General features: G+C 37.1%; 1 protein-coding gene across 4 annotated transcripts in view; it reads left to right on the top strand.

The window, feature by feature from the left end:
• The window catches only part of LGI1 (leucine rich glioma inactivated 1), a 32489-nt gene extending 23688 nt beyond the window's left edge, over window positions 1-8801 (top strand). For 3 of the 4 annotated variants that reach the window (XM_072869649.1, XM_072869650.1, XM_072869648.1), the window contains 6 exons: window positions 1270-1341; window positions 1445-1516; window positions 5554-5625; window positions 6874-7043; window positions 7465-7629; window positions 7714-8801. In XM_072869649.1, the coding sequence (XP_072725750.1) occupies window positions 1270-1341; window positions 1445-1516; window positions 5554-5625; window positions 6874-7043; window positions 7465-7629; window positions 7714-8531 (1369 nt within the window). In that variant the 3' untranslated portion in view covers window positions 8532-8801. Of the gene's footprint in view, window positions 1-796; window positions 908-1269; window positions 1342-1444; window positions 1517-5553; window positions 5626-6873; window positions 7044-7464; window positions 7630-7713 lie in introns of those variants that run through there. The other variant, XM_072869651.1, reaches the window with a different exon arrangement.
• Window positions 8802-16541: the final 7740 nt, after the last annotated feature.

Genomic DNA, 16541 nt, shown 5'->3' with positions numbered 1-16541 from the left:
ATTTAAAGAGATACCACCCTGTTCTTGAAATTACAAGGAGGGTAGAGTGCAGAAAAGGAAAAATTATCCAGTGAAATCACATCAGAAAAGTAAAATTAGTTGCAGGCAGAAGATTTACTAAATTGGTCTTCTGGTTCAGAGATTTTACAAAAATACTTATTTCCTCTAAGAAAGAGAAGTATTCATTGTTTCTAAAAAAAGGAAGAATTTCCTGCTTATATTTTTCGTATGTATATAGGAACATATTTAAAGTGGAAGCAGCACATTCTGCAATAGCCAAGTGAGAAAATAAATCAACTGCAATTTATTCTTAATGCAAACTTCAAAATAAGAGATTAACTCATTAAATGTATTAATTCATACTTGGAAATCTTGAATTCTGAATGCCTAAGGAGGTCATAGTATAAATCTATTTATCCATGAGGTCCAACTGAATAAAATATAGATGTGCATCTAGTATTCCACTGGGGTAAAGTTCATTGATAACGCCTCACCATATTAAGGGTGTGGCAGTCCAGAGCTGAAATAAAATGGACAAATGCAAACATGGCTGATAAGCATAAATAAAGTTGGAAAAATCGATGCTAGTCTACTTTTAATGCTTACAAAATTACATAAAATTAAATGTGTTGCTGCTATTTTTACTTCTAGATGGATGAAAAATACATGCACACACTAAGAGCTATCTCCAGCAGGTATAATGTGGTCTTAAAAATAGTTCTGATTTGAACACTGACTAAATTAAGAGATTTTCTATTTTTTTCTCAGTAACTTCTCAGTACCCTCAGGTCAAATATGCTCACAAGTTTAACTTGTAAGTTAAGGGATTTTCCTGCCTGTCAGTGGTGCAAATTCAACCTGATGTCTGGCCAACCAGCTGGATACTTTCCCTATATTGTCATCAAAAGTAAGTGTTCTTCAAGACAATTTAGACCTCTCTAGTAGTTGAACATTTCATTGTCGTCCAAGTATGTCTCCAGTGGCACTTGTACAATCTCATTGTTTTACTGGCATGATAAACCCACGTTTACATCCCACAGAAGTCAATGGAATTTTATCAGATGGCCCCAGTATGCAAAGCAAGGAGTTGTTGGGTCCTTCCCTTTGCACCAGACTATGGTGCAACAGATCAGCCTGACCATCCTGTAGTGCTTGCACAGACAAAACCATTGAACCAGGCAGTGGAAATTTGGCCTACCATGGCTTGCTGAACCATTTTCTAAAGATGTAATAACCTCATGGTCTTTTGTTTTGCATCTCTTTACACAGGTTGTTTACATCCAACACTTTTGATGTTATTAGTGATGATGCTTTCATGGGCCTTCCTCATCTAGAATATTTGTGAGTGGACAAAAGTATATTTCCTGGCATTATTGAATAGAGTGGGTGGGCTTCCAAGTTCCAGGCATTGCTTTGACCAGAATGACTTTACGACCCGTTACAGGTTCATAGAGAACAACAGCATTAAGTCAATTTCAAGAAATACTTTCAGAGGACTGAAATCTTTAATTCACCTGTAAGTAAAGTGGTTGAATATATTGCTTGGTATGTTTAATATAGTAACTGAACCACTGTGTTGTTTAATTTTGCATTTTGATATGTAGCTGTTCACATTTGTTTAAGTGGTATAATAGTAATTTAATTAGAATGTTAATCTTTGTGTTTCCACCAAAGACTTCCAAACTGTGGTATGTGTAGAAGACCAAGACCCAGACAGCTTCCTTGCAGTACATGTTTGGCAGTAGCTCCCCAACTTTCTCTGCTCCGAGCACTGGGGATCTCCAGCTGAGCATGTAGGAGCAGGGAGAAAGCAGGAGGGTCAGGAAGCTTGGGACTGACAAGGTGAGTCCCAGTTTGGGACTTGGAGAGGAGGAAGGTGGAATTTCACCAAATCACATTTGAAAATTCCCACCCTGAACAATTTTAAATAAAAGAGTTGCAACCAGATGCACTTATTATGACTTACCGATCCACTTCTTCCACTTAACTGTGGGGCATATCAGCCTTTAGACTTCAACAGGATCGGCTTCGAAGCCCTGCATTGCACCCTGTCCTCTCCTGCACGCAAGCCAGAGCATCCCATAGTCAGGATCTGTCACTCACTGACACTGGGATCTGCTTAACATTCCTTGTGTTGCTGCTCAGCCCTTCGGCTATCCTGGAAACACAGCCAGACCCTTGCCCTCTGACATGCTGCAGCCCCCTCACTGCGTTATCTGAGAGGGGAAATTAGTCAAAGGCACTCTGGGTGCTAATGTGGCTGTTAGGAGCAACGCTTCCCATGCTCACACCAGCGGAGGCATTTCTCACACTGTGCTCAGCAGGTGAAATGCACACTGGCAAGAAATACCTGTAACATTTCACTGCAAGCACAAGAGTAGCATTCTCATGCTCTGAGCTAGTAAGACAGTTTTTAGACAGGCTTTTGTCTCTTTATCTTACATCAAGTTTATCTTTTAACAATAATTTTATTTTAGCAAGCAATAAATTTATTGAAAATACAATAGGTACTGTAAGAAAACATAAAAACTACAAAAATAATGTAAGAGAAGGAGGCTAAAACATCCGGGGTGAGCCTGACATAGGTATATACCCAGCTCTGAGTATTTGCATTCTGAAGCATATATCTTGGGGTGTGTGTCATAGGCAGGGGAGTGGATTCTGACCTTTTGGCCTTAACACAATAACCTCCAAGAGGGTTTTGAAACAGGGTCATTTAACTTTTTCTTTCATAGATTTTGACACAGGAGGGAAAGCAAAGGTTCCATTTTAAATAGTTAATGCATAAATATAATAGTTGAATTGCAATTTACCGCATAGTCACCACGTAGTAAATGTACCATAAAACACTTTACTCATCCCTTTTTGGTCAGAATAGCCAAGACTCACAGCTGGCTGAAACCGAGCCTACTGTGACTACTCGTGTATATAAAGTTATTTATAGAATGGCTCTAGGTCTGAGGAAGAGGAAAGAGCGGAGAGGGAAAACGGTATATAAACAGGCTGTGCACATGCCATAAAAATCCATATTAGAGGTATAGGCATAATTATAGCATTGTTAAAAAAGGCAGATAATTGGGTAAGGCTGGTAACTGGGACCCTGTCTTCAAAATATTTACGCACATGAATAGCTTTATATTCATAAATGGGTCCAGTACATTATTTATCATATTCATTTACTTATTTAGTAGCTGTCGCTGCCAGTGAGCAAACTGCTTTTCTAACACAGAGGAAGGCAGAGTTTCTTCTCCACAGAGCATACAGTCCAAGAGTTACATCTTGTCTTGCCTGTTACATTGGTTTCCAGGGTTGCTTCAGCAGTTTCGTAAGAGAAAACATATGCAAAAGATAGAACCACATTTGAGGAGCCACTGCTGCTTGCAGGTGTTTGCATGAACACTTTTGGGACATAGATTTGTGCATCATGCTGCTATTGCGCATGGAGCACTATTCATGAAGACAATGAGAAATTTGCAGAAAATAACTGCAAAGGCAGGTCCATTAACCACAGAATGTGACTGGTTTAATCTGCTTGCAGAACCACTCCCCGCTCTTTGGGGAAAATTGGACATACACGTTAAGAATAATCATTTGGCACCCTGAGGCATTTCTCATTTAAGAAACAGGAGAGTACTTGTGTACATAAAAGATATTAAAAAGAATCATAGTAAATAAGCATACAGATGAGTCCCATGAAGTTAGAGGAGATGATGAACTTTGCTCTATTTATTCTGTTTGCTTCCTTTTCACAACATAACTTTTGCAATGCAGTAAGCTATCCAAACATTTGTATTTTTATAATGCAATTAACTTTGATAATTACAGTGTGTCCTTATTGTAAAATAGAGCCATCTAGTATTTATCGTTATGCAACACAATTCATGTTGTGCTTGAAGCAGATATAAGAAAAGGAAAATTAAAGAAAAATAGCATTTTTTCACAAATTTACTAATTTAATGTCAAAATCTTACAGTTAGGATTGGAAAATAATTTCTATTCACAATATATAATTTTGATTGCATTTCTTTCAGAACTGCGACCATAAGTTTAACCACATGTTTGATTCAACCTTTACTCTCTTATTATAAACCAAATACCATGTACAGCACCATATAGGCAACCCAGTGTTTGCTAATATATGTATGCTTTTAACAGTGGAATATAAAATGCATAATTTTCATCCAAAAATTGGCAAATGCGTAAACCTTGTGTACATTTTTCTGTCAGTCATATTCCCATGGCAGTGGTAAACCACTGGTACTTCCAAGTATATCATCCCTTTCAGTTTGCTATGATCCAGGTCATAAAGAATATATAGGGCGTTAAACCTGCCTCAGCTTGCAAGTCTGTTTAGCTTTCTCCATATGAGTTACCTGACTGTTAAAGAATTGCTCGAGTGTAAAATTAAGCATAAGTGAAGCACATGATACATACACCAAACACTGTTACAATCAGATGTACTTTGAAAGTGGTGAAGGCAGAATGGACTAATGGCATCATCCCCTATTTACTACTCCTCATAAGGCAAACACTTCATTTTAAATGAGGCAGTAGATATAGTACACCTGGGCCTGTTCTTGGTTTTAAGTACATGCCTAAGTGGCTTTGCCTGGCTAGAGAAATTGCAGTTAAAAAATAATTCTTACGTTTACAAGTGAAAACATAAGAGGTTCTAAGTCTTACTAGCTACAGATTCTAACTAGGATCTTAAACTAGAATTATTTTTTTCATTTTAATTTCTTCTCATAAGTAGTAAATAATTTTGTTAATCAAAAGAGGCATAAGCTATACCCTACAACATTATTCTTTTCCTGTCATGCCCTCAGTGACATCTTGGAGAACCCAGACCTTTGGTGGACTCACACAGACGTGTCTGACTGAAATGTAATATATTGCTTGTTCAAAGCCCGCCTGCATTTCCTTGTCACTTTTACTAGCTAGAATACTCACTGAATTTAAATGTTTTCCCAACATTAAAAATTAGGAATTAATGGCAGTTTTTTGCTGGTCTTACACATATGTACTCACACACACACATTCCAGGAAGGAAATTGATGCTGATCAGCAATTTCTTGTCTATTACTGCATATTTCCAAAAACTATGAGCTAAGCCCAAATCCAATGGAATGAAACCTAATGTTAAGATTTTGCTTACAGAAGAGATACAAGAAAGTGGGGAAATTGCAGTAATATGAATACCACGTATTGGTATCTCATAAGGAAAACATCAGTAGATGCAGTCATGACTAATTGTTTTAAAATAATGGTGTTGGCAAAACACCAGAGGTGATTGCACTTTTTACCTTGCTAAGTGAAGTATTGTAAATGCTGCAAGGCTGCTGAAGAGTCAGAAAGCAGAAGGAAGCATGGCATTTTAGTGGGAGAAAGAGTCACAAAGTAAATGAGCTATTCTTAAAAGCAATCTTTTAGAACTAAGTGCTGGAGAATATCAGGGTTCTTTACCTTAAGAAAAAAACCCCACACAGCATTACACCTTGCAAAAATGTGTAATTTCATGAAATAGCACTGATACTGAAGTGTCTTCTTTTACAGGAGTCTCGCAAATAATAATCTCCAATCGCTTCCAAAAGACATATTCAAAGGCTTGGATTCTTTAACAAATGTGTAAGAAAGCAATTAATTAATCTATTAATTATACTAAAAATATGAAGAGATTACTTTAGAGGACATTCTGAGTAACGATTCAAACCGATAGCCAGTAATGGGCTTATTACTGGGTAGAGACTACCCAGTATGAGTAGGCTTGGGTTTTGTCTACTGTTGTTGATAATTTGCTTTAGTTTTGAATATTCCACCAGCTATGAAGATAAGTAATATTGTTAGTAGTTATGTAAGAGAGCTGCATGTTCATTAAGACTTAGTGAATCCTTATGCATCCTTAGGGATGCAGAAGAGAGCATGGCATGAGGGGAGGGTGGAAGATATTTAATGGAGTAACATTTCTATGTGCATATAATTTATGGGAAGGCTATCTTTTGTCACAAAAGCATGTGTTAGTAAGTACCGTATCCCATACTAAATCTAATTGCAACCAAACCAAAACAAGAACTCATTTCAATATATCACTTACATACCAGTAAAAATACAAAATATAGATAAACAGATAAATCCTATAGTCACTTCACTTAAGTATGTCCTGTTTACAACACACACCAAATTCTGGTTCACCTGATTTGGGATAATGAGCGCAGAACATCCTTTCCCTGCTCCCTGTATTAACAAGGTAGGCTGAATTCACAGTGTAGAGCTGCAGCAGTAAGTTGTGGAGATGGTCAGTGTATCTGGTAGCATTACTTGGCATGACTGATCATGGCCAGGTGGTTACACAGTCTGGTCCTGGCGCTTGCCTGTTCCTGTACATACGATCTGAAATCTGACCGAAGACAGCTGTAAAAGACTTGAACAGAACTCCTTTGCTTGTGTCTTCTAAGGCCCTAAATGAGTATATCTAAAGGAGACAGCAAATACTGACTGGCTGACCATAAGGTTACATTAATTCCGGTTTTGTTATCTAGAATGCTCCTATTGAGAAAGGCTAATCTAAAAGAAACAACCTCCCAAAATATGGGGCCAACAGTTTGGTAGGCTGGTACCTGTAAACTTGGGGAAATCAACAAAAATTTCCTACTGATTATCAAGTTAAATTCTCCTTGATTTCCTTAATAGAATTAAATATGTGTGGGTTCTGGTATGTAGCTTTAACTATGAGTGAGGACAAATTAAGCCAGGAAGGCATCAATTGAGAATAAGCAAGAGGGCACATATTTAACAAGAGTCCAGTTTGTTGTTGTCCTGCAAGGAGGAATACATCAGCTGACTACTTATTTTCAATGGATGATTTATTTGTTGTAGAGATCTTCGAGGCAATGCATTTAATTGTGACTGCAAACTGAAGTGGTTAGTGGAATGGCTGGGCAGCACCAATGCAACAGTTGAAGACATTTACTGTGAAAGCCCACCAGAATATAAGAAGCGCAAAATCAATAGCCTGTCTCCAAAAGAATTTGACTGCATTATTACAGGTAACATGCTTCCAATTATGTAATCTTGTTAAATTAAAGTCGAAGCTATATATTTTTTAATTCTAGGGTCCACTTTTGCAGGAAGTCTGCATACTGGATGGAACTTCCACTAAAACCAATATGAATGCTGTGCAGGTTTAAGTCTGACACGCGAATCACTTGGGAGTGGGTCTTATATTGCAGCTTCTACTCAGACTTTAATATGCTATAGAAGGATTTGGAAAACTGGGACATAAAACAGCATCTCTTTTAATTGAGAAAGATTGAAAAACAAGTTGCAGTGCTCCTTTATCAACAGGAAAATTGGACTAGTGATGAAATACTGTAATTTGTAATAAACTGGTATCTGTTAAGCAGATGTTTTTCAGTACAGTATGGAAAGTATCTCTGTAATTATCATATGCTGTGTGCACTTTTACAGAATTTGAAGTTTATCAGTCCCTGCCATACCAATCTCTGTCAGTAGATACTTTCTCATACATGAACGACGAACATGTGGTTATTGCTCAGCCTTTTACTGGAAAATGCATCTTTCTTGAATGGGACCACGTAGAAGTGATGTTCAGGAATTATGACAACATTACAGGTATGAACACTGCTCGACAAATCACATTACAACAGCTGATCCAAAAAGTGGTGCTAACCCTGTCTTTTACTTTTGTTTTTATAGGTACTTCAACTGTTGTGTGTAAACCTATAGTTATTGAGAGTCAGCTGTATGTCATTGTCGCGCAGCTGTTTGGAGGCTCCCACATATATAAAAGAGATATTTTTGCTAATAAGTTTATAAAAATTCAAGATATTGAGATCCTTAAAATCCGAAAACCCAATGACATTGAAACTTTCAGGATTGCTGAAGACTGGTATTTTGTTGTTGCAGACAGTTCAAAAGCTGGTTTCACCACGGTTTACAAATGGAATGGGAATGGATTTTATTCCCATCAGTCTCTGCACGCCTGGTACAGAGATACTGATGTCGAGTATCTTGAAATAGCCGGCAAACCACATTTAATTCTGTCAAGTAGTTCCCAAAGACCTGTAATATATCAATGGAACAAAGGAACAAATGAATTTGTTAAGCGTTTTGATATCCAAGATATGGAAGATGCATATGCAGTGAAACATTTCAAAGTGAAAGAGGATGTATACATTTGCTTAACAAGATTTATTGGGGACTCTAAAGTAATGAAATGGGGTGGTTCAGCATTTCTGGATTTACAAAGGATGCCATCCCGAGGGTCAATGGTATTCCAACCGCTTCAGATAAGTAATTATCAATATGCCATTCTTGGAAGTGATTATTCTTTCACTCAAGTCTATTATTGGGATGCTGAAAAGGCAAAATTTGTGAAGTTTCAAGAATTAAACGTACAGGCACCAAGATCTTTCATACATGTCTCCATCGATAAACGAGATTTTCTCTTTGCCTCAAGTTTTAAGGGAACTACACTGATTTATAAACATGTCATAGTTGACTTAAGCGCATGACACTCATAATTCTGAGATTACATCAGACTTTCTACCATAAGTGGACAAAATGAACTAAATGCATGATGACTCTCTTATCTTACTTCCAAATGAATGCCTTTAAAAGTTGAGATTGCTAGAACAAAGTATTACTAGTATCTTCATCTTTAACTGTCAAGTCTAGTGGTGTTGGAAGTTGCATTTTTTAACAAAAAGAAATTAAATTAACTGTTATTTGCATCCACAATATGTAAATATGTGTGCAACTGCATCTGTTGCTATAAAGAATATTAAGATGTACTTTTCCATTTATTTATTCACCTGTTTGAAACAACTGCCAAATAAAATGTTTACATTTTGTGTCTTTCACATTCCAAATATTATTTGCAGGTGATACTTTTTATTTGTGTATATATTATACACATATAAAATAAACCCAAGAAGGCATATTGCCCAATGCAGTGTCATACTGCATGGAAGATGCATAATATCGAAGATCAGGTGGGTTTTACATATAACAAGAAGTTCTTGATAAAAACACAGCATTGAACCCCAATCCTATAAATTATCACCTGGACATATCCTTGCATTTATGTGAAGCTTCACTGATTTAAACAGGACTCCACCCAGAAAAAAGCATTCAGTTATATAGATCCAGTTGTAGGATGGGGCTTTGTACTGTGTATAGCTGGAAGTACCTGATTTTCTAAAAATTTACAAAGAAACCAACAGAATAAAAGCCGATGTAAAGGTCTGTCTTTCTCCACCTCATGCTGAAGCAGCACAAAACAAATCTCTGGTATGACACTGCGGCTGTTACTGTGCTGAAAGTTAGAAGCACAGATTATTTTTCAGCTAGCGTCATTTCTGTATCTGAACTGTCACACATCACTTGCATGAATTCTGTGTGTCCCTGTCAAGTCTTTCCACTGTAATGGCAATTACTTAATCTTCAATGAATTATTCATTATTCTGAATGAAGCTAGTGAATGTGAAGTCATTTTTTTCCACTATCCTGCAATGAAGTTTAGTATCAGAAACTTCTGAAATTCAGGGAACTCTGAATGTGGCAGGACAAACTCAGTTGGTGTAGCATATGCAACTCCAGGAAAGCTACCTATATCTGTTAAATTATGCCAAGTCTCAATTTGGCATGAAAATCTATTACACACTCAAAGTTAAAATAGTCTTTTGTTTACATACATCTAGTGCATCACTTGTGAGAAACCTATACTGCTGCTGAAGATCATTTGGTGCAGCTCAGGAAGAGAGCTCAACTTGATTTTAGACACCTTTGCACTTCACTTGAAGTTATTAAGCCTTCTGCTTCAGTGCTATCTTTAAAATATACACATGAATACTGTGTATGTTTATACACATTTGTAACATTTCTAACATTCACAGACATTGATTGGCAAATAAGACTTAATCATACTATGCATGTCAGCTAATCACACAAGTTGATTCTGCAAGCTGGCTGCTCCCTGTACTCACAAGAGACCCCAAAAATGGCAGAGCATTACGGTGCTGCTGAGAGCACCTGTAGCAGAAAAATAATCATTAAGAAAAAAGACATATAATGTATATTTTAAGAAACCAGTCCTAAACAGTATGCTTCTGTAATAAAGAATAGAGGGGGTTTTATATTAAATGTTATTTGAAAAGAAAAAAATCCCGTGTGAACAATACTACTCTAATAAGTTAATTTTTCTGATGCCTTTTTATCCATAGCTGCCTATGCTCTGGTCAGTATTTGGCTTAATAACTACCTATTCCATAAGTATTTACAGTGTGACTAGAAAGATTTTAAACTATGTTTCACAGCTGAAACCTCCATATTTTTTTCTTAATAAATACATTTTATTAAGAAAATCAAAATAATCTTGATTAATCATCTTGATAAATCGTCTTGATAAATCATCACTTGCTTGACAGGTTTCCTTTTAAATTTTTAGCTTTTATATGAGCATGATTTCAAAACCCAGATGAACCCAACTAATCTCTTTTATTATTTCTCAATGTTGGCTGCACATCTGTGATTGCCAACTCAGTTTGTCCATCTCTTCTTCAAACCACCTTGCATGGCAAAGGAATGAAATGGAAAGGCATGAACCAATCTCCAATCTACCAGCAAATCATGAATTGTTTTCTACTTCATCTTGTCTTTTGTTTTGGTCTTTTACTTAAGTTCCTATTGAATTATGTGCACTGATTTTGATCTGATTTCTCCTATTATACTTGCCTACATGCACTCTCTATCAAATTATATAGATAATGGCTATGTATCCTTCTCATTGTGGACATATTATGGACATCTGGCTGAGTTTAAGTGGAGTTGGATAACCTTGCTAATCTGCTACCAACATTCAGTCACAACACTATACCCCAATATATTGCCTCACATTTGTACCTTGAGAAGGTTATGTTTCATGGAATTATATTTCAGAGCCAGCCAACTACGTGCAGTATGCTATAGTAGTGCTATGATTGTTTTCCTGAGTTAATTTACTCTGAAATAATATGACGGACTTGTGGGAATTCACTGTTACTCCTGGGTTTAAGGGAAGAGTTTAAAAGCCTGCAAGGGTGTGAGTCAGGAGAATTTTACATTCACAATACCTGTAAAACTAGCCACGGTACAGTGGAGGGTGGTAAGGGATTAATCTGCTGAAGTACGCAACTGTGTTATCAGTTTGCTTGTTCCTTCAGGAAATTTTACCTGTAGTCAAGCACTAATGATTTGGGAAGTTCTTAATGCCTATGTCATTTTTGGAAGGTCAACTAATCACTATAAAATGCTGAATCTAAATCTGTTCTCCTTTGAAAATCCTTTTCTCTAGTCAGTTTATGTCAGGTGGAGATTTACATGGACTGCAGGCAGTTTCTGATTGTGCAAGTATAGCATTTCATTGCACCACATAAGGAATTGGGGTATTTTTAGAACAGAACTCATAATCCTTAACGTAGAAGAGTGTAAAGGTTCATTAGGTGGCTCCCTATGCTGTTTCTTCCTAATTTTGGAGACTGGGCATTTTCACAACTCCTCTGAGCATAAGGCCATATTCCGTCCTGGTTCTCTGCTCAGTAGTATTTCTGGTATCAGTGGAAGTCCCAGACAAAAACTAAAATAGAACCTTTTATCATATATACATTGATACTTTTTTAAAATGTTGTTTAAAAAAATCCATTTCTTTCAGCAAAGTCTATGTTACTTGCGGCTGACTGGTTGTCTTCTGTGGTTGTAATGGATTTTCTAAACTCCCTAATCGTTTTGTTTATGACTGACAGAGTATGTAAAGTACTAAAAGTATTATAGAAGACAGTATTGAAGGTTATTAATGGATACTGCTGATCCTTGATGCTGCTTAATCATATTAATGTCTAAGACAGAAAAAACTGTTAATGGAATTGTATTGTATTCCTACAACTACTTCATTATATTTTTAATGGAGCACAAATATAAAAGAATATACACTTCTCTACTCTGTAAGGGATATATAAAATACATTCAGAATACCTGATATTACACCATGTGTAGCTTTTTTTCTTTGTCTGTTGTAATGTCTAGGACTTGCAGGTTTTTTGTTTCTACTTATTTTCCATTGAAAAAATATTCCAAAATGCACTCTTCCTACTAAGAAGAAAATTCAGTAAGGAAAAATCTCGTTCTGTAAGGTAACAATACAAACAGAAATAGGGACAAATTGTATTATTGGTTTGGAGTTGCATTTTAATTATAACTTCTCTTAATTATCTTATTTTTATTTTTTAACTTTATTTGAAGGGGTGATAACAGCCATTCAAAGTACACTTGAGGATGGGAAACAATTATTAGCATAGTTAATAATATGTGTGATATGCTTTCATATGTTCTAGTGGCAATCTAAATGTCTAACAGCTGTATTTATGTATATGAGCATTACAATATATTGTGTTAGTATTCAATGGAAAATAAAGAATATTTAAACCATAGAAGTAACAAACAGTCCTCAGACTGTTGATGAACACCACAGATAATAGCACCAAGAGAAAGCAGAGAAGTCAGCATGCCCAAAATGTTACAACTGTGGACAGAGTATAAGCCCACAGCAAGTCTAAGGGTCCGGGATACTTCCCTTTCAAGGAAATATTTTCCTTACCATGAAACACATAATGTGTTTCTCCTCAGTGGGGACCCCTGAAAATCCAGATGATCACCCAGTTCTTGCAAAATATAGCTTACAATCTTAACGCGCTACACCCATGATCTCAGTTTGTGGCAATTTTTCCTTTTGACATCTCCCTGTTACATCGACAGGGTGACAGGAACGGAGCGGTAAGCAGGCCATCGCCCACCGAAAAGGTCAGGGCCCTGCCAGAGCAGGACAGAAGTTAAGCAGGTTCAGCAGATGGAAAATCCAAACCCAAACACTCAGTGCACTCAGCTGTTAATGCCTCCCCCACTGCCTAGCAGGCTTTCTGTCCTATTTGTTAGTAGGTATTGCAAACACTCGCAGCTACCTTTCATATGCCTGCAAGCCTTCTCCTCTCACACTTGCTGATCTGGAGACCTGAGCATGGCCGTAAAGCTGTGATTTAGACTCCTGATTAGAATGGCTAAACATGTTTTTGTGGTTGGGAACTAACCGATAAATGTTGAGGTCTTGGGGAGTTTGATTCCTCAAGACCGAGCTGCAGTACACTGCCTGACTTCCTGCTAATGGTAACTTTTCTTCATTACCGATGACTCTGAATTCTAATGGCTGGTGTTACAGCCGTGTCTCTGTTTGTAGTCCACTTAAACAAAGTGCTCAGAGGCCAACCTAACCCTATTCCTATTCAGGAATTTTCCTGAAATGAACTATAGCTACAAAGACCTCCAGTGTGCTATACAGAAGTGGTGTTGTATTTGTGCTTTGAGACTTTGAATTTCTCCAATTAGTTATGCTAGTGTAATACTTCTGTCTTCAGATTTGTTACAACAGAAAGCAATTTGCCCCCAAATATGCATATTTATGTTCATATAATTGTTTATTTATTCTCCAAATAAACTGAAGTGGATGATGGCAATAATTATGTTACTGTTCTCAACCTCTCATTCATTAAATCAATTTTTGAATTCTCAAAAGTTGTTTTCAACTCAGCCTTACTTTATGCTTCCTACTGAATTATTTCAATTGAAAAAGGACTTTCTGACCCATTCTCACTTCCTGTTTGAAGGCCTGGATAGCGACAGCAGTATGTTAGCAAGTTGTCAACCTGCCCAGATGGTGAATATCCAAGAATGCTGAAAGAGCTTCAGAATAAACAGGCTGATCTGCTAAGAATACACAGTCCTTCATTAAAAACCATTTATGTGCAAAAGAACTGGAAGTAACAAATATCGTGTCTATTTTTATAAAAAGTTCATGGGATAATCAGTGGAGTTTCAGACCAGTAAGAACTGCATTTATATCTGGTCGAATATCTGAAATGATAATTGAAAATGGAAATGTAAAATTTCAGGAGAAAGCAGGTAACTAAGCAAGCAGGACAGGCTGACTAGTGACGTTCAGGGTCCAGAAATGCAAAATATTATACATAGGAAAGAAATGCTCACAAGGTTTAAAATTAGCAGTAAATGACATTGTTGTGAACAACTCAGCAAGACACTGATCTCAATATACAGCAACAGGAAAAAGCAAATGATGTTACAACATGTGCAGGATAGTAGGGAGAATACAAAACTACATGTCAAGGCAAATCAATGCTGTTGCCTTATCTGAGATACTGCATGCACTACTAATCTGGTCATCTCAAAAAACACACTGCAGAATGATTAAGGACTTAGAGAAATGTGGTAAAACTCATTGAAGGTGTGGAACAAGATGACACTTGACTTTAGCAAACACCAAGCCATAAACCAAAATACTTCTCCCCCCCAATTAAACCGTGGCATTCATTGCAATAGGCAGTTGTTGAGAACAAGAACGTGGCATTCAGAAAAGTCAAACATGGACAAATTACGTAAAAGTTGTATTTCTCTTTTTTTAGTACTTAAAATAATTTCTAATTATTAGGGAAGAGGAGGTTCTTTGCAATTCTGTCAGAAGCATCTGGCTGTAGCCATTTTGGAAAAGAGGACAGCCAAGCAGCTGGATAATTAATGTGCTCCAGTGTGGCATTTCCTATTTTCAGTCCTTGAGACACGCTGCTCAGAAATTAGCTCAACATTGTTGCTGAGATTCACAAAATAAAATATATAGGAAGTACATAAGAATTAGCTGTTCAGAATCATTTACAATACTGAGAACATGAACACTGAAAAAATCTGGAAGATACCAGCAACATATATTTCAGGGATGTCAACAATTAGAAAATTTTGGCAAACTATTCCCAAGTGCTTGAAAATGTAATTGCACAACTTTGGCTGGCTTCAGCTATGTAAGTCCTGACAGACAGAGACTCCCTTGGGAAGAACAGAACTCAGCCTTTTTATAAGCTTCTTATTAAGAGTTGAATATTAGAACTGTAGAAATATTATTAGTTGCAAAGTACCTTATGATTAACCAGGTAATAGCATTGTCCTGTGAGGGAGTACTTTCTAAAACACAAGAACAGATCACCAATTTTGGAAAAAAACCCAAACAAACAAAGAAATAAACAACCCCAAATTTCACAATTTCTGAATAACTGTGAAATTGGAAAACCCTATCCTGCTCCCTTTTGTCCTCCATATACAATAACATAACGATACTGCCCATTCAGGAAAACCACCAGCAAATATGTTGCTCCAGAGTGCAAAACAAAGGAAGAAAAAAGGACGAAGCTGGGACAGAAACAATAGTTTGTGGTCAGGAAATCTGTTTGGTTTTGGAAAGTTTAATTGCACCTGTGAATGTCTAAATTTTTTTGATACATAGAACATTACTGAAAATAGAACATCCTTTTGATGTTTACATTTGAAAGCATTAGCTACCTGAATTATAAACTGCAAACACCAATAAAAATCCACTGCTTTTAAATAGTCCATAGGCACTGGCATTACTCCAGTCTTAAACCCTCTCTCTAACTTTTCCTTAGCTTTATTTAAGATAACAATAACTCCTTCAAACTAAGCTCACTTCAAGGCTTAGACCAAGAAAAAGTATCTGGTACAGCAGCCACTAGGAAAGCTCTGCCTTTCTATACAGGGTTCTGGAGTATATCAAACTGCAACAGCAGTATGATAATCATATTGTATTAACTTGAACCAAATAGGAAATGAATGTTTCTTCCAGAATTACAACTCATTTCAGAATTTCTGTAAAGTTACTTTGAGAGCAGTGACACTATCAAAGGATCTAAGAATAAGAAAACAGGAAGCTAATTTCAATTGCTTCTCAAAAAATCCTTCTACTGGGGTGGTTGTGACTGTTGTCTAAAAGTATGCATAAATGTAACTAGGTAAAACTACAAAATAATCAGTTAATTCAATGACATGAACTGTAAAGTGTACCTGGCAAGACTATTACAAATAAATTATGCTGCAGTGATATCACTGTATACAACCAGAGCTCTCAAGCCAGTGAAGTGCAAAGTTCTGTTTCCCTGTCTGAGAGTACCTTGTAGCCCTCCTTGTGCCTGCACAAGGAACAGGCAGCCCAGAAGCTGCCCTTGGAAGAAGGGAACAAGCTCCATGTGTGCCTCAACAGTGACAATTTCCTTGAAGTACGGCCACAGACTGGAGGCACTCCTCCCAGAGACAAGGACAACTCAGCAGGGTCTTGAGGATGCCAGCTCTTGCATTTCGGAACATTCCCAGTTTTGCTGGTATTTCAGAGGGAGTAATCAGCTTGCATGTGTCATCAAACCCAAGCTCACTTAGCGTCCACTTGCTGGGGAGCCAGGAACAGATTGCAGAGATCAGCACGCTCTGCAAAAGCTTGGTCAGCCCATTCCTGAGGGGCTGCCACACTGGCACTGTTAGCGGGATCTGAGCTAGCTGAGGTTACAGGGACATAAAAATAACTATTCAGAGTTAGACCAGGGTTCATGTGCTCCAACGTCCTGCCTACATGGCCAGAAGCGATG

Source organism: Ciconia boyciana, chromosome 8 (assembly GCF_034638445.1).
Source record: "Ciconia boyciana chromosome 8, ASM3463844v1, whole genome shotgun sequence".
NCBI lineage: Eukaryota > Metazoa > Chordata > Aves > Ciconiiformes > Ciconiidae > Ciconia > Ciconia boyciana.
The sequence above is the reverse complement of the archived record's forward strand: the minus strand, read 5'-3'. Positions and strand labels throughout refer to the sequence as shown.